We start from the raw sequence: 21,270 nt of genomic DNA, 5'->3' as shown, positions 1-21,270 counted from the left end.
CTCATCGACCCCTCTCCTCTGCTGCCCGTATGTGAATTATGTGCTCGGAGTGGTTCCATTGAGAGACATCCCCTTTCCTCTGCCTGTGACTGCAGAGGGATGAGGCTCCCTCTGTACCAAGGCCCAACGTAGCACAGCCAACAGGCCCCAACCCAGCCAGGCAAGGTCTGGAGTTACTGATTCAGTCTGAGCCCAGCTGAACTAAGCCAAATAGTGTGTTGCTGCTCTGCCTGAGGTAAGTTGGCACCATTTCATCATGTCACTCTAGAAGTGCAGTAGAATACAGGGGCCCATTTGGCAGAGTCAGACAGTCCAGCAGTACCAGTGTATAATGTCAATTAGTATATGTCCAGTGAACATTCTACAAGAGAACACAGATGGGAGGATGTTACAGTGTAGAGTACATACAGTATCTCAGTCAATGTGGGACTGACACAGACAGGGAGGGTGCAGCAGGAAATTAGTCATATGATCGTTTAGCACTGGCTGGCAAATCTGCAGTAGAACAGCAGAAACATGACTTACACTGTCAATGGACTCCACATAGTCCTGCTTCTGAAAATATAAGAAGGCTGTTCTGCAGAGCAATGTTCAGGATCGAATAACAAGTTATAATCGTATTGCTTGGCTTTATAACATTGTTTATCTCCATGGGTTCATGAGTTGCTGTGTTATGGTCCAGATTCAAAACTAAGGACCATAAAGTGCACATTATACTGTGTCAGAATATGCCTGTTTTATGTTGGTTTATGGCCAACTGACACTGTCTGTATTCGCCTCAGTTGGCCCTCAGGCACATAAGATTTCCCCCTTAATTCCGTAAATTTCACATTTAAAATATCCACATTCATGCGCCTTGTAATGTTGGTTTTATATGAATGATCATTTATATTTCACACAATCATTGTCTCATGGGGAGAATGTGTTATGTTTTCAGTAAGGTTGCTGTCAGCATTCCTATCGAGTGTATTGTGTAGCACTTTGACTACTCTCCTTTCTTATTGCAGAACAAATAGTGGTGTGTCCAGGATCATTTTGGGTCCAGTTGATCTTCACTATGTATTCCCCTCAGAGTTTACATCGCTGGGGCATCACTCATAGTGAGAGCATGGAGCGACTTGCATACAGTCAAGGTAAACAAAAGCAGATAGCCTATATTTTCTTCTCAATCACATGGAGGTTGGTACAAGACAATTGGCTACAACACAAAAATGTTTAGTGGAGTATTACAGACAGACTTAGAAAAACTGGAATCCTACTGGAAGGCTATATTGAATTATTTAAACTATCAATTTCAGATGATTAACTTCACAGGGACATGCATCAAGTTAATCTACTGAGTTAATTTTTAAATTCATGAGTAAGATTATACATTTCTGTGAACTTGTTGACAAGAAATATACATGGCTGATCATCACTTCCATTTTCTGTAAACACTGTATAGAGCTAAGCTAGTAAAAATATATATTTTACAAACATTTAATTAATCATATTTAACATTTTACTCAATTTTAAATAATTGATACGTTTATATTTATAATAAACTGGAGTTCTTCCAGCCAGCGGTAGAGGGTAGCAGAATCCCAAGTATGGCACTCATTACGTAGTGCTTTTGTTTTGTGAGCGTTTTTAACACCACCCTACGGACTTCAGGGATTCGGCTTCAGTAGGGTGTAAACATATCTCTACACTACGGCGAAAAGGGATAATAATTTGTCATTGATTACTGTGAAAGCGGACTTCACTCGTAGAATGTAGACGGAATGTGATGTACATTAAAGGGTTGGCATTGGATCATTTAGCAATGCTATCCCAAACATTTGTGCAACAATGGTCGCCAGGTGAATTGTCCATAACCGTATGATATTTCGACGATGGCGACACCTGCAGAGCAAGACCTTGCATTAGCTGAAGCAGAAAGCAACAAGGAGAAGTCTCAAGTATTTGGAATCCTTAGGTTACAGGAAGAAAAATCGGCCGGTGAAAAAGCTAGCACCACGTCCACGACCATGATGGCAGGGGATGGGAGATGGCAGGCGCCCATATTTGCACTAGCCAGGAAAGCATCGGATACCTTTTCAGGAAGCAGCAGTCATGTTCTGGCAAAGGTAGCGGAACCCACATCTTTTGTAAACGAATGGAGTGTCCAAGGTAATTTGGAGTAATGTGCTCATCATGTTTATTTTTTATTTTTGCATAGATCAACAAAGCTGTCTTGTCATCGCGTGCCTGCTCCCATGTTGCTACAGTATCAAATTCATATGTCGGTCATTGTTGATTCGTGCAACATACAATCAATGTAGCAGCGTGCATCTATTTTTCTGCTTGAGCATCAGAATCAATTTGGAGAAGGGTGTAATTGCGGCACGTAATCCGGGGCGTTTCTGCATGTGGGCATTCCTGCATCTGCAGGAACCACTCTTTATACTTCTATTGGTAAATGTTTACCCGATGACGCCTATAGGCGGAAGGCTGAGGTGCTCCAGTACAGTAGGTGCCGGTAATGCACCATAACTCTGCTTTCCCGCAGTTCTGTTAACGACGGCTAGTTAGCTAGGACTCCGGTACACAATGAAGGAAAAACCAGCAGGAACCAATGGGATGCTCGAGGGTGTTCGAACCAGCTATTGGTCAGTAGAAAAATCACTTAACCACAAAAACACCAGAAGGTTATCACAATTTAACAATAGTGTGTGATTGCGGCCCACAATTCGGGGCATTCCTGCAAGTGGGCATCTGCAGGATAGCTGGTTCGAACCCTGCCCTATGAGCAAAATAAGTTGAAAGGACGTCTTTTCAAGGTCTCGTGCTCTCTGGTCGGGCTCATAGTGTGATCCTGATGCGATGCTTGCTGCAGTAACTACGGGTGACACAGACAAGCTGCATCTTTTATGAAGTTGGAATTACTGGGCCTGTAATGCAAGGATAGAGCTCTTTCACATGAAAAGTGGTGCGACAGAATGACAGTACTGATTCTCTGATCTGAAGCAGAATAGCGACATACAGTAGTGAGTGCATACGTTTTTTTTTTACTTGTCCCCCGTGGGAATCAAACCCACAACTCCGGCGTTGCAAGCGCCATGCTCTACCAACTGAGTCCCATGTGTCTGATTATTTGCATAAATGTTATCCCGTTATCAGTGGCTCTGTCAACATGGGGAGAGTGCTGATTGATTGCAGACAGTAATTAAGGGAATAGGCTATAGTGCAGGGATCTTTAACCTTATCTTGCCCAGGGGACCCCCCTCACAGGCAAACCGGCGACCCAGGGACCCTCATCATACGTTAGCAAAACAATTAATTCACATGTCTTGTCTTATCATAATGGCAAGGAGAAGTAATCAATATTTTAAAGTAAATAGATTTGGTAGATTGTTTTTTGAAATTATTTTGACCATCTCACATTATAATTGGAAGAGGAAGCGTAAACTCTAACATAGCCTATTAGCTAGAAAGGTAACTCGAAACACATTTTCGCTAAGAGCAACTGGTTAAACAAAGGTTAGCCATGTGTTGGCAAAAAATTAATGTCCAATTCCAGAAAGCTTACCAGCAGCCAGTGGCACTTGTCGCAATGGTAGCCTATTCGCAGGTGCTTTTTGAAAGCCTATGTCAGATACTCCAGTGAGTGTAATTTGCTCAATATTAGGAGTTGAAGAATACATTTGACATAATTAGAAATAAAAGTATTCTATTGTTGCGAGCGATATTCATAAAAACATTGGGGGAGAGAAATGGTTTTATATATTTTCGGGGGCCGCGGAACCCCAGTTGAATAACCCTGTTATAAAGCACTAGTCTGTCACTGAGGCCTAAACCCTGAAACTGTAGGCCTGCTGCCATGTGCTTCCATATCTTGCTGGCTTTTCAAATACGCAGAAGATACTGCCCAAAGCATCCCTGCCAGAATCCCATTAGTAGTGACCCATCCCATAGAATTACATATTAGAACTCATATTAGAAACGTAAGAAGTAATTTGAATAGGATCTCTGTGGACCCATCCATCTACTGAATATTTCCAGCTAGAGGCCAGTGCAAAACTGTTTCTGATCAATGTTTTTCTTCTGGTTTGATCAGAAGTGGTGATGAAACGCTCATTACAGATATAGTTGATCAGAAAATGTTATTTATTGGCCAAGATGAAACCCAATACCGTGCCTACATACAGTATCATGTCTGTACAACACATATTTACATTTTAGTCATTTAGCAGAGCGACTTACAGTTAGTGCATATTGCAGGGAATTATGAAATGTGAGATGATGTATCCATGACTGTTTGTTGAAATACTGTAAGATGGGCGCTACAGATGTCTACCTGCTGTATGTATGTGTGCACTACTTTGCAAAACATAATGGCACGGCTCTTTGTTGACATACTATAGGTAGTTTGAATTGACCACTCCCTATTGTGGGTTGGTTCCCTTTCCTCTCTAGCTCTGCGGGACCCTATGTCGATGGAGAGAGCTAACCTGCTGAACATGGCCAAGCTCAGCATCAAAGGCCTGATCGAGTCGGCCCTCAGTTTTGGGCGCACCCTGGACTCCGACTACCCCCCACTCCAGCAGTTCTTCGTTGTCATGGAGCACTGCCTCAAACATGGCCTCAAAGGTATTCACTCACTCATCATCATTACAATGGTGCAGAACTAGTTGAATCCTATTTATAATGGGGACAGTATCATATTATGGACACATTTTCATTGCATCATCATTTATGTTAATTACATAATGAATACATACAGCTAGCTACACACACATAATCACACACACATTATCACACTCAGCTAGCTGCACACACACATAATCAAACACACACAATCACACACATTATCACACACACACATTATCACACATACTCACACACAGCTAGCTACACACACAGCTAACAACTGCATAATCCCCAATGCCTGCCGTTGGCGGGACATGCTCAAATATACAATCTCCCCTTTCCCATTAATTTATTGATAGTTAAAGGATGCAAATACTCAACAGTGTTGTGTAACATTACCCATGGCATAAGGCTCAATGTTTGTTTTTGCAACCCCAGTGAAGAAGTCCTTTCTTGGATACAACAAGTCACTGTGGGGTCCTCTGGAGATGGTGGAGAAGTTGTGTCCTGAGGCAGGAGAGATCGCAGCCAGCGTCAGGGACCTACCAGGACTAAAGTATGTACCAGAACAGCGAGAGCGAGGGGGAGATTATTGTAGCAGAAATGTTTTGATTAAGTGCTTGATTCAATCCGTATCACCCAAGTTCAGTGCTGTAGTGCGCTTGAAATGTACAGGTAATTTCCGATTATGCCGACGGATGCAGCATTTACTGTGAATGCAGTCGCCGCTAATGCGGGAACTTTGCATTTAAATGTAAATCGCGCTACAACGCTGATGTTCTGCTCCAAGGATTGAATTGAGCCCTAAAAAGCCTTTACTTTCTTGGCATTTCGTTGGAAATAGTTAACATGACAAACAAAGGCCAAAGCATTACGGCATGGTGTCAGCCTTGATCTTTACGCCCTGATGAAGGCTGACACCATGCCAACGCGTTGGCCTTTGTTTGTCATGTTTTTGTACGCCCCACAATTCATTTTTAACTAAGTGGTTTACCCATCACTTTGTATTTTCTTCTCAGACATTTCTGTTTTATGACCTGTGATCAAATTTGATATGTCACATGCGCCAAGTACAACAGGCCTTACCGTGAAATGCTTACTTACAAGCCCTTAACCAACAATGCAGTTTTAAGAAAATAGAGTTAAGGAAATATTTACTAAATAAACTAATGTTTAAAAAAGTAACACAATAAAATAACTAACTATGCTATATACAGGGGGTGCCGAGTCAATGTGCGGGGGTACAGGTTAGTCGAGGTAATTTGTACATGTAGGTATGGGTAAAGTGACTATGCATAGATAATAAACAGATGTTGGTTTTGTTTACATTTGTAGGCCATAAAAGCCACTACTGTTCACTGCAAGCTGAAAGTGTACTAAAAGTGGACTCCTCTTACTGACATGTTAAAGAGAAACTTGAGCCAGAACAGGGAAGTGTCTGAATGTATTGTTGTACTTTCACATCGTTTTCTGTTTTATTTTTTTAACGACTGAAACTCTCTGGTGCAGCAGAATTTAACCTCAGATTGCAAAGGGAACACCATAGAAATAAAGGGGAAGATATATATTCTATAACCTTGGAAAGCAAGCAGACACATTTTCCTCTGAGTGTGCTATAAAGTTGATGACACAGCTGGGCTGTTAAACATTATGGAAACAACTTGCATGTTGATCACAAATCATGCACGTCACGTCTAATGTCAACACACATAGACACAGTGTTCTGATATTTTAATATGACACATCCACTAGTTAGTATCCCCCCCCCCACCCCCATGGGCCTCTTCACTTTGAAGGTAAATATGTGTGTATATATATATATATATATATATATATATATATATATATATATATATATATATATATATATATACATATATATATATATATATATATATATACATATACATACATACATACATACAGTGGGGAAAAATAGTATTTAGTCAGCCACCAATTGTGCAAGTTCTCCCACTTAAAAAGATGAGAGAGGCCTGTAATTTTAATCATAGGTACACGTCAACTATGACAGACAAAATGAGGAAAAAAAATCCAGAAAATCACATTGTAGGATTTTTTATGAATTTATTTGCAAATTATGGTGGAAAATAAGTATTTGGTCAATAACAAAAGTTTCTCAATACTTTGTTATATACCCTTTGTTGGCAATGAAACAGGTCAAACGTTTTCTGTAAGTCTTCACAAGGTTTTCACACACTGTTGCTGGTATTTTGGCCCATTCCTCCATGCAGATCTCCTCTAGAGCAGTGATGTTTTGGGGCTGTCGCTGTGCAACACGGACTTTCAACTCCCTCCAAAGATTTTCTATGGGATTGAGATCTGGAGACTGGCTAGGCCACTCCAGGACCTTGAAATGCTTCTTACGAAGCCACTTCTTCGTTGCCCGGGCGGTGTGTTTGGGATCATTGTCATGCTGAAAGACCCAGCCACGTTTCATCTTCAATGCCCTTGCTGATGGAAGGAGGTTTTCACTCAAAATCTCACGATACATGGCCCCATTCATTCTTTCCTTTACACGGATCAGTCGTCCTGGTCCCTTTGAAGAAAAACAGCCCCAAAGCATGATGTTTCCACCCTCATGCTTCACAGTAGGTATGGTGTTCTTTGGATGCAACTCAGCATTCTTTGTCCTCCAAACACGACGAGTTGAGTTTTTACCAAAAAGTTATATTTTGGTTTCATCTGACCATATGACATTCTCCCAATCCTCTTCTGGATCATCCAAATGCACTCTAGCAAACTTCAGACGGGCCTGGACATGTACTGGCTTAAGCAGGGGGACACATCTGGCACTGCAGGATTTGAGTCCCTGGCGGCGTAGTGTGTTACTGATGGTAGGCTTTGTTACTTTGGTCCCAGCTCTCTGCAGGTCATTCACTAGATCCCCCCGTGTGGTTCTGGGATTTTTGCTCACCGTTCTTGTGATCATTTTGACCCCACGGGGTGAGATCTTGCGTGGAGCCCCAGATCGAGGGAGATTATCAGTGGTCTTGTATGTCTTCCATTTCCTAATAATTGCTCCCACAGTTGATTTCTTCAAACCAAGCTGCTTACCTATTGCAGATTCAGTCTTCCCAGCCTGGTGCAGGTCTACAATTTTGTTTCTGGTGTCCTTTGACAGCTCTTTGGTCTTGGCCATAGTGGAGTTTGGAGTGTGACTGTTTGAGGTTGTGGACAGGTGTCTTTTGATACTGATAACAAGTTCAAACAGGTGCCATTAATACAGGTAACGAGTGGAGGACAGAGGAGCCTCTTAAAGAAGAAGTTACAGGTCTGTGAGAGCCAGAAATCTTGCTTGTTTGTAGGTGACCAAATACTTATTTTCCACCATAATTTGCAAATAAATTCATTAAAAATCCTACAATGTGATTTTCTGGATTTTTTTTCCTCAATTTGTCTGTCATAGTTGACGTGTACCTATGATGAAAATTACAGGCCTCTCTCATCTTTTTAAGTGGGAGAACTTGCACAATTGGTGGCTGACTAAATACTTTTTTTCCCCACTGTACATACAGTGAGGGGAAAAAAGTATTTGATCCCCTGCTGATTTTGTAAGTTTGCCCACTGACAAAGAAATGATCAGTCTATAATTTTAATGGTAGGTTCATTTGAACAGTGAGAGACAGAATAACAACAACAAAATCCATAAAAACGCATGTCAAAAATGTTATAAATTGATTTGCATTTTAATGAGGGAAATAAGTATTTGACCCCCTCTCAATCAGAAAGATTTCTGGCTCCCAGGTGTCTTTTATACAGGTAACCAGCTGATATTAGGAGCACACTCTTAAAGGGAGTACTCCTAATCTCAGCTTGTTACCTGTATAAAAGACACCTGTCCACAGAAGCAATCAATCAATCAGATTCCAAACTCTCCACCATGGCCAAGACCAAAGAGCTCTCCAAGGATGTCAGGGACAAGATTGTAGACCTACACAAGGCTGGAATGGGCTACAAGACCATCGCCAAGCAGCTTGGTGAGAAGGTGACAACAGTTGGTGCGATTATTCGCAAATGGAAGAAACACAAAATAACTGTCCATTTCCTTCGGCCTGGGGCTCCATGCAAGATCTCACCTCGTGGAGTTGCAATGATCATGAGAACGGTGAGGAATCAGCCCAGAACTACACGGGAGGATATTGTCAATGATTTCAAGGCAGCTGGGACCATAGTCACCAAGAAAACAATTGGTAACACTACGCCGTGAAGGACTGAAATCCTGCAGCGCCCGCAAGGTCCCCCTGCTCAAGAAAGCACATATACAGGCCCGTCTGAAGTTTGCCAATGAACATCTGAATGATTCAGAGGAGAACTGGGTGACAGTGTTGTGGTCAGATGAGACCAAAATGGAGCTCTTTGGTATCAACTCAACTCGCCGTGTTTGGAGGAGGAGGAATGCTGCCTATGACCCCAAGAACACCATCCCCACCGTCAAACATGGAGGTGGAAACATTATGCTTTGGGGGTGTTTTTCTGCTAAGGGGACAGGACAACTTCACTGCATCAAAGGGACGATGGACGGGCCATGTACCATCAAATCTTGGGTGAGAACCTGCTTCCCTCAGCCAGGGCATTGAAAATGGGTCGTGGATGGGTATTCCAGCATGACAATGACCCAAAACACACGGCCAAGGCAACAAAGGAGTGGCTCAAGAAGAAGCACATTAAGGTCCTGGAGTGGCCTAGCCAGTCTCCAGATCTTAATCCCATAGGAAATCTGTGGAGGGAGCTGAAGGTTCGAGTTGCCAAACGTCAGGCTCGAAACCTTAATGACTTGGAGAAGATCTGCATAGAGGAGTGGGACAAAATCCCTCCTGAGATGTGTGCAAACCTGGTGGCCAACTACAAGAAACGTCTGACCTCTGATTGCCAACAAGGGTTTTGCCACCATGTACTAAGTCATGTTTTGCAGAGGGGTCAAATACTTATTTCCCTCATTAAAATGCAAATCAATTTATAAAATGTTTGACATGCGTTTTTCCTGGATTTTTGTTGTTGTTTTTCTGTCTCTCACTGTTCAAATAAACCTACCATTAAATAGACTGATCATGTCTTTGTCAGTGGGCAAACGTACAAAATCAGCAGGGGATCAAATACTTTTTTCCTTCACTGTGTGTATATATATATATATATATATATATATACAGTGGGGGAAAAAAGTATTTAGTCAGCCACCAATTGTGCAAGTTCTCCCACATAAAAAGATGAGAGGCCTGTAATTTTCATCATAGGTACACGTCAACTATGACAGACAAATTGAGAGAAAAAAAATCCAGAAAATCACATTGTAGGATTTTTAATGAATTTATTTGCAAATTATGGTGGAAAATAAGTATTTGGTCACCTACAATCAAGCAAGATTTCTGTCTCTCACAGACCTGTAACTTCTTCTTTAAGAGGCTCCTCTGTCCTCCACTCGTTACCTGTATTAATGGCACCTGTTTGAACTTGTTATCAGTATAAAATACACCTGTCCACAACCTCAAACAGTCACACTCCAAACTCCACTATGGCCAAGACCAAAGAGCTGTCAAAGGACACCAGAAACAAAATTGTAGACCTGCACCAGGCTGGGAAGACTGAATCTGCAATAGGTAAACAGCTTGGTTTGAAGAAATCAACTGTGGGAGCAATTATTAGGAAATGGAAGACATACAAGACCACTGATAATCTCCCTCGATCTGGGGCTCCACGCAAGATCTCACCCCGTGGGGTCAAAATGATCACAAGAACGGTGAGCAAAAATCCCAGAACCACACGGGGGGACCTAGTGAATGACCTGCAGAGAGCTGGGACCAAAGTAACAAAGCCTACCATCAGTAACACACTACACCGCCAGGGACTTAAATCCTGCAGTGCCAGACGTGTCCCCCTGCTTAAGCCAGTACATGTCCAGGCCCGTCTGAAGTTTGCTAGAGTGCATTTGGATGATACAGAAGAGGATTGGGAGAATGTCAGATGAAACCAAAATATAACTTTTTGGTAATAACTCAACTCGTCGTGTTTGGAGGACAAAGAATGCTGAGTTGCATCCAAAGAACACCATACCTACTGTGAAGCATGGGGGTGGAAACATCATGCTTTGGGGCTGTTTTTCTGCAAAGGGACCAGGACGACTGATCCGTGTAAAGGAAAGAATGAATGGGGCCATGTATCGTGAGATTTTGAGTGAAAACCTCCTTCCATCAGCAAGGGCATTGAAGATGAAACGTGGCTGGGTCTTTCAGCATGACAATGATCCCAAACACACCACCCGGGCAACGAAGGAGTGGCTTCGTAAGAAGCATTTCAAGGTCCTGGAGTGGACTAGCCAGTCTCCAGATCTCAACCCCATAGAAAATCTTTGGAGGGAGTTGAAAGTCTGTGTTGCCCAGCGACAGCCCCAAAACATCACTGCTCTAGAGGAGATCTGTATGGAGGAATGGGCCAAAATACCAGCAACAGTGTGTGAAAACCTTGTGAAGACTTACAGAAAACATTTGACCTGTGTCATTGCCAACAAAGGGTATATAACAAAGTATTGAGAAACTTTTGTTATTGACCAAATACTTATTTTCCACCATAATTTGCAAATAAATTCATTAAAAATCCTACAATGTGATTTTCAGGATTTTTTTCTTCTCATTTTGTCTGTCATAGTTGACGTGTACCTATGATGAAAATTACAGGCCTCTCATCTTTTTATGTGGGAGAACTTGCACAATTGGTGGCTGACTAAATACTTTTTTTCCCCACTGTATATGAATATGAATGATTGTTGGACTAATACCTGTAGTTTGTGCGCTGTTGTTGTAGGACTCCGCTGGGCAGAGCTCGGGCCTGGCTGCGTCTGGCCCTGATGCAGAAGAGGCTGGCTGATTACCTCCGCCTTCTGATCACCAGAAAGGACCTGCTGAGGTACTGGAAGAGCCCCCAGTCTCAATTCACTCACACTGTTTCACCTCCAATCAAACCCCTTGGGCCGGCAGACAGGGAGGCTCCTCAGTGTTCGTTCACCATCTGCCTCTCAGCAGGCTAGACGCTAATACCTTCAGATGGGTAAAGGAGGTGTCAAAGTCTCATGCGATTTTCTATAAAGATATACTGTTAGAATAAACAGTAATTATGTCTTCGCGATTTAATGTGAAATATGTTTCTCTGTGTGTACCCACAGTGATTTCTATGACAACTCTGCTGTGATGGTAGAGGAGGAGGGTGCTGTCATCGTTGGCCTGCTTGTGGGACTCAATGTGATCGATGCCAACCTGTGTGTCAAGGGCGAGGACCTGGATACACAGGTGACTCAACACCCCTCCTTACTTCAGTCATTGTTCTAAAATTCACCATGACAGCCTTTAAATTAGGCAATTGAGAGGACACTGTTATTCAGGGTCCTACCTGCTGACACAGGATGGGTGTTCCTTTCACCTCATGGAGATTACTCGTCTCATCCCAACAAACTAGTATCTGCAAGAACTGTTTCAGTGCAAACATGATCATCTACAAACTGTTCAGCTGTGCTTCTAATCTGCTCAGATTGTAGTAGCGGACATTTTATAGTGTAATTATCTCAGCCCAACTTGAAGGAATATACTGATCACAGTCTATGCAGACATTTTTAAAATACTGGTTTATGTGATATTTAAAATTTCTTAGGTTGGGGTCATTGACTTCTCAATGTACTTGAAAAATGACATTGATGACTACAGAAGTGGAGAAAGGTAAAGTAGATACTCTTGTTACTTTAATGCAGTGGTATTGAAACTTTTTCAACGGGTACTCCATTTTTTCCCGGCAGAAGTTCTGGGGACCCCACCCCAAATCCTCAATGACACAACCTTAAAATGTGTGTGTGTGTAGATATCCATCTATCCATCTATCTCTGCTTTAATGAGATGGAATATACCCATTAAAACATACTGTATCTACTACTAGACATTATTTGTCTTGGATAAGCTGAGAAGGTTAATAGTATGCTTGAAACGTTTGAACATAAATGTTGACTACTTTACTGATTTCTCTTAATTGATTTGTTTTCCCAATAGAAATGGTCAAATAGCAGCCATCCTAGACCAGAAGAACTATGTTGAAGAATTAAATAGGCAGCTTAAGTAAGTATTTGTATATTTTTCTTTACCATACTGTATCATTGTGATATTTTTTTTTGTGTGTGAAAATTGCTCAACCATGTGTTTCAGCTGATAAAGCTCTTATTTAGGCCAAGTCATTGGCACTGGTTACGCACATACAGATGTCTCTTCTGGTCTATTGTCTTACTTTTTGTATTGTCTTACGTTCATTGCACAACCTCCACCACTACAGAACTCAAGCTCACTAGTTCAACGGCAGGAAATGGAATTCTAAAAGACAATGAAAGGACTATTCATGTTCATTTGTGAGGATGTTTAAGTCTGGTTGAACATGCAATAGACTCACTTGAAGCAGTGTGTTTCTTCAAATGTCTGTTGGTAGAGAATAAATATGAAATGGCACTAAATTAGCACTTGTTTCTTTGACACAGTTCTTCAGTACACGGCTTACAAGGGAGGGTCGATAACTTGGAGAAATCAAACTCTAAACTCATTGAGGAGGTATGGCAGTCTCTTATTAGTACTGTACTAACATTCTGAATCATTTACCATTTTATACATCTGATTTGGTGTTCATTTGAACCTCTTCATTGTAGCTGGCGATTGCAAAAAATAACATAATCAAACTACAAGAGGAGAACCATCAGCTTAGAAATGATAACACTATTGTTCTCATGAAAGCTCAGCAGCAACTTGAGGTATGCCTTTTACAATGTGCTGCTCTCTGTCTTGGTCAGTCAGACTTAAACATGTTCCTCATTTGTAGTGTTTGTGGTCTAAGGACATGTGGGTCTGGTCTAATCCATGAATGTCTCCTCTGTTGTGTCACTGTCAGGTGACCCAGGTTGACGTGGATGTGGAGCTGGACACCTATAAGCAGTCAAGGCAGGGCCTTGACGAGATGTACAACGAGGCCAGGAGACAGCTCAGGGAGGAGTGTCAACTACGCCAGGTCAGTTGTCATCCAGCGTTTCCCCTTGATACTTTTTCTAGGTGGAGCACATTTTCAGTTGAAACCAATTGAAGCCAAAACATTTTTTGTGGGGGGTGTGGTGGGGGTGCAGAGAGAACAGCTACAGTAGAAAGTGGACCTGCCTCACCTATACAATAGTAGAGGCAACACTGCCAACATAAGCCAACTCAGAATTCAGCTGCTGTCCTTGTGCCCCACTGTAGGATGTGGAGAATGAGTTGGTGGTGCAGGTGAGCATGAAGCAGGAGATGGATCTGGCCATGAAACTGTTGGAGAAGGACATTCACGAAAAACAGGACACACTGATCGGCCTGCGCCACCAGCTGGATGAAGTCAAGGCCATCAACGTGGAAATGTACACGAAGATGCAGGTACTGTGGAGCTTTTTGTTTGGCACATTTTGCTGGTCCTTTTGTGCATAGAGTAGGCTATATTGTTTGTTACAGTGCCTTCAGACAGTATTCATACCCCTTGACTTATTCCACACAATACCCCGTAATGACAAAGTGAACACGTTTTTAGAAATTTGTGCAAATTTATTGAGAATTAAATACAGAAATATCTAATTTACATAAGTATTCACACCCCTGAGTCAGTACTTTTATAGAAGCACCTTTGGCAGTGATTACTGCTGTGAGTCTTTCTGGGTAAGTCTCTAAGAGATCTCCACACCTGGATTGTGCAACATTTACCCATTTTATTATTTTCCTAATTCTTCAAGCTCTGTGAAATTGGTTGCTGAACATTGCTAGACAACCATTTTCAGGTCTTGCCATAGATTTTCAAGTATATTTAAGTCAAAACTCGGCCACTCTGGAACATTCACTGTCTTCTTGGTAAACAACTCCGTTGTAGATATTTGGTCTTGTGTTTTAGGTTATTGTCCTTCTGAAAGTTGAATTCATCTCCCAGTGTGCTGGAAAGCAGACTGAACCAGGTTTTCCTCTAGAATTTAGCCTGTTCTTAGCTCCATTATGTTTCATTTTTTATCCTGTAAAACTCCCCAGTCCTTAACGATTACAAGCATACCCATAACATGATGGAGCCACCACTATGGTTGAAAATATGGAGAGTGGTACTCAGTAATGTGTTATATTGTATTTGCCCCAAACATAACACTTTATATTCAGAATGAAAAGTTAATTACTTTGCCACATTTTTTGCAGTATTACTTTAGTGCCTTGTTGCAAACAGGATGCATGTTTTGGAATAATTTTATTCTGTACAGGCTTCCTTCTTTTCACTCTGTCAATTAGGTTAGTATTGTAGAGTTTTCTCCTATCACAGCCAATAAACCGTTTTAAAGTTACCATTGGCCACATGGTAAAATCCCTGAGTGGATTCCTTCCTCTCCGGCAACTGAGTTAAGAAGGACGCCTGTATAGTTGTGGTGACTGGGTGTATTGATACACCATCCAAAGTGTAATTAACAACTTCACCATGCTCAAAGGGATAGTCAATGTCTGCTTTTTTATTTTTACCCATTTACCAATAGGTGACTCAACCAATATTGACTCAAGACATTTCAGGTTTTCATTTTTAATTAATTTGTAAATATATTTTTCCACTTTGACATTATGGGGTATTGTGTGTAGGCCAGTGAAAATCTCAATTTAATCCATTTTAGATTCAGGCTGTAACACAACAAAATGTGGAAAACATCAAGGGGGGTGTGAATATTTTCTGAAGGTAGGTTATTTTCCAGTGACTATACTGATCTGAGGGCTTTCTTGTGTTGTCAAACAGACTTCTGATGACGGCATGAAACAGAAGAACGATATGATCACTCGTTTGGAGGAGAAGACCAATCAAATCACAGCAACCATGAAACAGCTGGAGCAAAGGTAAGGGTGTTGACTTAAAGATCCTCTTAAATCAATTGCAATTAATATTTAAGGCCCGGTTTCCCAGAAACAGATTAAGCCTAGCCCTGGACTAAAAAGTATTTTCAGTGGAGATGAAATGCTTAATCTGTGTGCAGGAAACCAGACAATAATGTGGCATGCAAAGTATTTCCTCTTTTTGCATGTAGGTGTATTTTTATAAATGTATGTTTTACCGTATTGCAAATCATTTTGGAGCATTGACTTGGCTGTAGTCTGGTTGTGTTGTGACACGACCATAGCTTCATCATGTCTCAGTCAACACGGACCATCCCTCCCTTTGTCTGCCATTGGTTTGCCATCTTCTTTGTGACATCTTTATGAGAATGCTTTGCTTAACAATTTCTTAAGGTTTTTGGTAAAATGGAGGTTCACTGATATTGACATCCTCTTTCCCTTTTGGCTTTCCTTCTTGCCTTTATTGCTTCCATCTTTTACCCTCACACTTTTCATTTCTACATCGGTACACCTCTTTCTATCGTCCTGTATTCCTTTTTTCCCCTCATCACCTACTTGATCTCAATAGTGATAAAGATTTGCTAAGCCAGACACGCACACTCGCCATGTCATTTGTAAAATGTGCCAGCACAGACACTGAGAACCAATACAAGCTTGTTAAAGACATCTCTTTCTGAGCTTTTAAACACAACCACTAACTCTCAGCAAACACTAGGCAGGGGATTTGTTCATATGCAGTATCGTAAAGTAACAGTTCATTGGTATTTGTATCAGTCTAATGTTAAGATAAGCTTCTTTCACAAAAGGACGTTTTGTAGTGCATCCCATTATTGTGGCACTGTAATAACTAATACACTCAAACATATCTGTAAGAGCAAATACTGTACTCATAGCCAATAAAAAGTATAACAATTGTTTGTCACATGAAACAATAAAGTTAAATGTTTTGAAATTGTGGTCGTGGAATGATGAAATCATTGGCAGCACCATTACATTTGTCTGAGTGTAGTGAACACACCAAATCTTCAGCTCCCTGAGTGTGTTCATAGAAATGTTACAAACTGGCCTGCCACTGTCTGGGCAACTTCCCTCCAAAGGGGCCTGCCACTGTCTGGGCAACTTCCCTCCAAAGGGGCCTGCCACTGTCTGGGCATCTTCCCTCCAAAGGGGCCTGCCACTGTCTGGGCATCTTCCCTCCAAAGGGGCCTGCCTGCCTGTAGGTGTTTGGTCTTCCCTTTTTTCTTTTGCCAGTTTGTCCCATTGCATCCCAACCCCCTGCAACCCCTTTTTTTCTTTGTGATTGGAGCCTCAGTTTTACCCAGTTGGTTTGAATTACACCAGATTACAAGAGGCAGAGCAAGACCGCTGGACTGCAGAAGATGGAGCGCGCAAATTCAAGCACGACTTTGCCAACAAAGCTGATAGCCTCCAAAAGCAGATCGCCCAGAGAGAGAAGCAAATGTAAGTACACATACATACTGTATATTTACAGCAGCTCTTAGCACTTATTCCTATATACAATAAATATAAACTGTAATATGGCTGTAATCCGGGATTTTGTTCCTGTTTTAGGCTGCAGCTGGAGACAGACCTAAAGATTGAGAAGGAGTGGCGGCAGACCTTACAGAACGACCTGGAGAGGGAACGAGACATCGTTGCCCAGCTCAGTGCTGAAGCCCAGCAAATAAATGGACTTAAAAAGGTTTGAGGGTTCCTCGTGGGGCTTATTGTGGTATTAAGAAGTATTATGTTCAACATATTTTCTGTTGTGTCATGAGTGTAGAGTATATTTATACACACAGTGGATTGATGTATTTGACATGTTTTTCTCCAGGAGTTCCACAGGCTGCAGGATGAGAACAGCCAGCTGAAGGGGATTTGTGAAGAACAGGAGCAGGCCCTGGAGGAACTGGGCTGCAAACTTAGCGAGTACTTGTCTATTTTAAACTCATTTGATATATGTTTTTATCTAACACTGTCTCTTTCAAATAGGAATGCAGCCTCTTACCCCCATCAGTTACAGCAATCTCAATGTACCTTTTAAGATAAAAGTGGAAAGGCTGTATCAGAAGCAACAGTATTTTATGTTGTGGAGGGGCTATAATCACATACATGATCTCCTTACATTCCTCTTGGCCTTTAGTTAGTGCACTTACTGTTGTAAAGTTCCGTTAAGGATTTTGTCATGAATAATATGAGACATGTACTCAGTTAACTGATGTCTGGCTTTTCTTAATTCTTCATGCAGATCAAAACTTAAAATCGAAGACATAAAAGAGGCAAATAAAGCTCTTCAGGTAAGTGTCTTGAGTTCTACATCATTATTATAATAATAATAATAATAATATGCCTTTTAGCAGACGCTTTTATCCAAAGCGACTTACATTCAAATGAAAGTTCAGTCCAATCAGTACATTTTCTTATGAAAACAACTTAATTTAAATGTCTGAATTTGTTTCGTTTTTTACTTTTGGATTATGTGTGTATTGTATTGCTAGATGTTGCTGCACTGTTGGAGCTAGAAACATAAGCATTCCGCTGCACCTGTTATAACATCTGCAAAACTGTGTATGTGACCAATAAACGTTGATTTAATTTGAACTGAACTACTAACAAGCATGTTTACATTTGCCAGTGCTGTTCCATGAGTGTCCTATCTAACAATCAAATATTCCAGGGAGGGCAGGTCTGGCTGAATGACAAAGATGCTACCCACTGTAAACTTTGCGAGAAGGAGTTCTCCATCTCTAGGAGAAAGGTTAGGATGAACTCATTACATTTTCCGTCTGAAATTAATTGGGACAGTGCTGAAACAGCAATCAACACAATGTGACATATTTACAAGAATGGCAACTATGTAAACCATAACACCTTCTCCTTGGGGTATACTTCTTGTCTAGATAAGCTGATGTGTTTTCCATGTCTCATTTCTCTAGCACCACTGTAGAAACTGTGGGGAGATCTTCTGCAATGCCTGCTCTGACAACGAGCTGCCCCTCCCTGCCTCGCCAAAACCAGTGAGGGTCTGTGATACGTGCCACGCCCTTCTCCTCCAACGCTGCTCCTCCAATGCCACATGAGATGCCCCCTTTCAGGCCCAGCCGCAGCTTTAACACAATCCCCCACCTTCCCGCAGCTCAGACGACCAGGAAACCTCTGAGCTTGTGTGACTGTTATCAGGTGTCAAGCGTTTACATTCTACAAGGTATATCCCTTTGTGTAGCATGAGATTTTAGATGTTATATCTGTGACACTTCTATGACACTAAGGTTCTTGTGATAAATGTCAACATTCCCTTACAATAGATAAACCATTTGGGCAGCTGAGCATATCATTCCAAATCTGCAGTAAGAATATCTCGATAAGAGACTATTTTAAAGTATGTTTCACTACAGACCGTGTGATACAGTTGTTGAGCCTGTTATGATAAGGAGTGGAGTCATTGGACGTAATCGTATTTTTGTTTTGTTGAGTCATGTTATTTCACTTGAAGGTGAACTGTCTTAAAGGACAAGTTAACTTTTTGTTAACCAAATCTCTATTTTTTTATTTAAATGTGTGTGCGTTCTCATTCCCATTGTGGTGAGAACCTGGGAATGCTCGCACACGGAAAAGTATCACTTGAGTCCAACAAAATGGAATAACGATGCGGATAAAGTTCGTAATGACACTTTTGTGTACAACATCTAAAGACATGCATCACTATACTGAGTGTTGTCGTTTCTAAAAAAAAAAATACGTTTTTGGAGCCGTTCATGTTTTATCTGTGCAACTGCAGAAAGAGCATGATGAAATCTATTGCTGGTGGGGTTTCTCAAAACCAAGTGAAATCGCAGAAGAAGTGGCTGGACACTCCTATAACATGCTATTTACAAAAAAGAGATTTGGTTAAAAAAGTGAACTTCTCCTTTAACTGATGTAATTCACATGTGCCTCAAATAAGCCAAAATACTGAATTAGTACCTTTCACAGATTTGTTTCTGCATGGTAGCATGCAGGCACATTTTCAGAAGTATGTTTACCATAAGCACTAATGTTCCCAATACTGCTTTAAGTGGTTATGAAGAAGCAGAAACTACATGAAACAGCACAGGTATGTTGTACTTTTGATTAAGTATGCCTAATAAATATTACCTTAAGTATTATCATTAAAATACTGTAGCTAGCTAATTTAGCAAACAATTAAGTTTGGAAACATGCCAATCTTGTATTTATTTTCAGAGAATGTTATTTTTCTGCACATTTTATTCAAATATTTGTCCTACAAGTTTTTTAACTTGATCACAAAAGTGGCAAGGAATTTGAGATGCACTAATTTGTGTAACCACTTATACACTTGCTGGATTTTGATTTGTATTCAATCAGCAAAACAATGTTTACAATATATAATTTTCCAAAACTGGAATTAATACTTTATTACAAATGGATGTGCTATATCTCACATAGATGATCAAAATATGCTGTGTGCAGTATGTTTTTTCAATATATTGTCTTGTTCACTAGAAGCCGGTTACTTTGCAGAGCATTAATTCATGTTGCCAATCTTGTCATTTTGACTTTGAAAATTAAAGAGATTGAACAGGATCTTAAGCATTTACAAATGTGTAACATATTGTACAAATTACAGGATTTTTTTTTCTTTTCATGTTTTTGCAGGACATAAAATACAAAATGGATGTTGTAGTACACAATAGCGGATATGAATAAAAAATGGCAGCCCCCATGTACTTACAGAGCCTTCAAAGTATTCATACCCATTTTCATATTTGTTCGTACTGGTCCCCCGTGGGAATCGAACCCACAACCCTGGCATTGCAAGTGCCATGCTCTACCATCTGAGCCACACGGAACTTATTCTGCATTTTGTTAAAGCCTCAATTATAATTTGATAAATTTGATTCAAGACCGGTCTTTGGCTGGGCCACTCAAGGACTTTCACATTCTTTTTCTGAAGCCATTCCAGTATTGCTTTGACTGTATGCTTGGGGGCATTGTCCTGTTGGAACGTAAATCTTTGCCCCAGTCTGTTTGCTCTCTGAAGCAGGTTCTCATCAAGGATTTGCCATTAATTTTTCCCTCTAGCCTTACCAGTCTCCAAGTCCCTGCCACTGAAAAGCATACCCATAGCATGATGCTGCCACCATGCTTCACGGTAGGGATGGTGTTAGACGGGGTGATGAGCTGTGCCTGGTTTTCTACAGACATTGCGCTTTGCATTCAGGCCAAGGAGTTACATTTGTCTCATCAGACCAGTCTTTCACGTGCCTTTTTGCAAACTCCAGGCGTGCAGTCCTGTGCCTTTTTCTCAGGAGTGGCTTCCGCCTCCCAAGCGGCGCAGCGGTCTAAGGCACTGCATCTCAGTGCTTGAGGCGTCACTACAGACCCCCTGGTTCGATTCCAGGCTGTATCACAACCGGCCGTGATTGGGAGTCTCATAGGGCAGCGCACAATTGGCCCAGCGTCGTCCGGGTTTGGCCGTCATTGTAAGTAAGAATTTGTTAACTGACTTGCCTAGTTAAATAAAGGCTAAATTAAAAATAAATAAAGCCAAGATTGGTGAAGTGCTGTAGCGACTGTTGTCCTTCTGGCAGGTTCCTATCTCAGCCAAGGAACTCTAGTTCTGTCAGTGGTCATTAAGTTCTTGGTCACCTCCCTGACCAAGGTCCTTCTTTCCCGGTTGCTCAGTTTGGTCGGACAGCTAGCTCTAGGCAGTTCCATATTTTTTCAATTTCCCAATGATGGAGACCACTGTGCT

General features: G+C 41.3%; 1 protein-coding gene across 2 annotated transcripts; it reads left to right on the top strand.

Annotated features, from left to right (window-relative positions):
• Positions 1-1,637: 1,637 nt before the first annotated feature.
• Positions 1,638-20,099, top strand: LOC311136702 (RUN and FYVE domain-containing protein 2-like). Of its 2 annotated transcripts, XM_084170942.1 has the most exons (18): positions 1,638-2,151; positions 4,438-4,611; positions 5,050-5,167; positions 11,428-11,529; positions 11,786-11,909; positions 12,268-12,332; positions 12,657-12,722; positions 13,133-13,202; positions 13,298-13,399; positions 13,537-13,653; positions 13,878-14,045; positions 15,421-15,518; positions 16,857-16,976; positions 17,088-17,217; positions 17,350-17,444; positions 17,764-17,812; positions 18,193-18,273; positions 18,452-20,099. In XM_084170942.1, exons 1-18 carry the CDS (start codon positions 1,875-1,877, stop codon positions 18,593-18,595), a joined length of 2,100 nt encoding a protein of 699 aa, XP_084027068.1. In that variant the 5' UTR covers positions 1,638-1,874; the 3' UTR covers positions 18,596-20,099. The 2 variants fall into 2 exon arrangements, with proteins under 2 accessions (XP_084027068.1, XP_084027069.1); XM_084170943.1 differs by lacking the exons at positions 16,857-16,976; positions 17,088-17,217; positions 17,350-17,444; ... (1 more) ...; positions 18,193-18,273; positions 18,452-20,099 and adding an exon at positions 16,084-16,464 and having other exon boundaries at positions 1,645-2,151.
• The last annotated feature ends 1,171 nt before the right edge of the window (positions 20,100-21,270 follow it).

Source organism: Coregonus lavaretus, assembly GCF_964263955.1.
Source record: "Coregonus lavaretus genome assembly, chromosome: 1".
Lineage (NCBI taxonomy): Eukaryota > Metazoa > Chordata > Actinopteri > Salmoniformes > Salmonidae > Coregonus > Coregonus lavaretus.
The sequence above is the reverse complement of the archived record's forward strand: the minus strand, read 5'-3'. Positions and strand labels throughout refer to the sequence as shown.

Excerpts from the sequence above, each read along its gene's own strand:
- LOC311136702 (XM_084170942.1), top strand. The coding sequence starts at position 1,875 with ATGGCGACACCTGCAGAGCAAGACCTTGCATTAGCTGAAGCAGAAAGC. Across the intron at positions 5,168-11,427 it reads AGGGACCTACCAGGACTAAA|GACTCCGCTGGGCAGAGCTC; the intron begins GTATGTACCAGA and ends CTGTTGTTGTAG. Across the intron at positions 11,910-12,267 it reads GCGAGGACCTGGATACACAG|GTTGGGGTCATTGACTTCTC; the intron begins GTGACTCAACAC and ends AAAATTTCTTAG.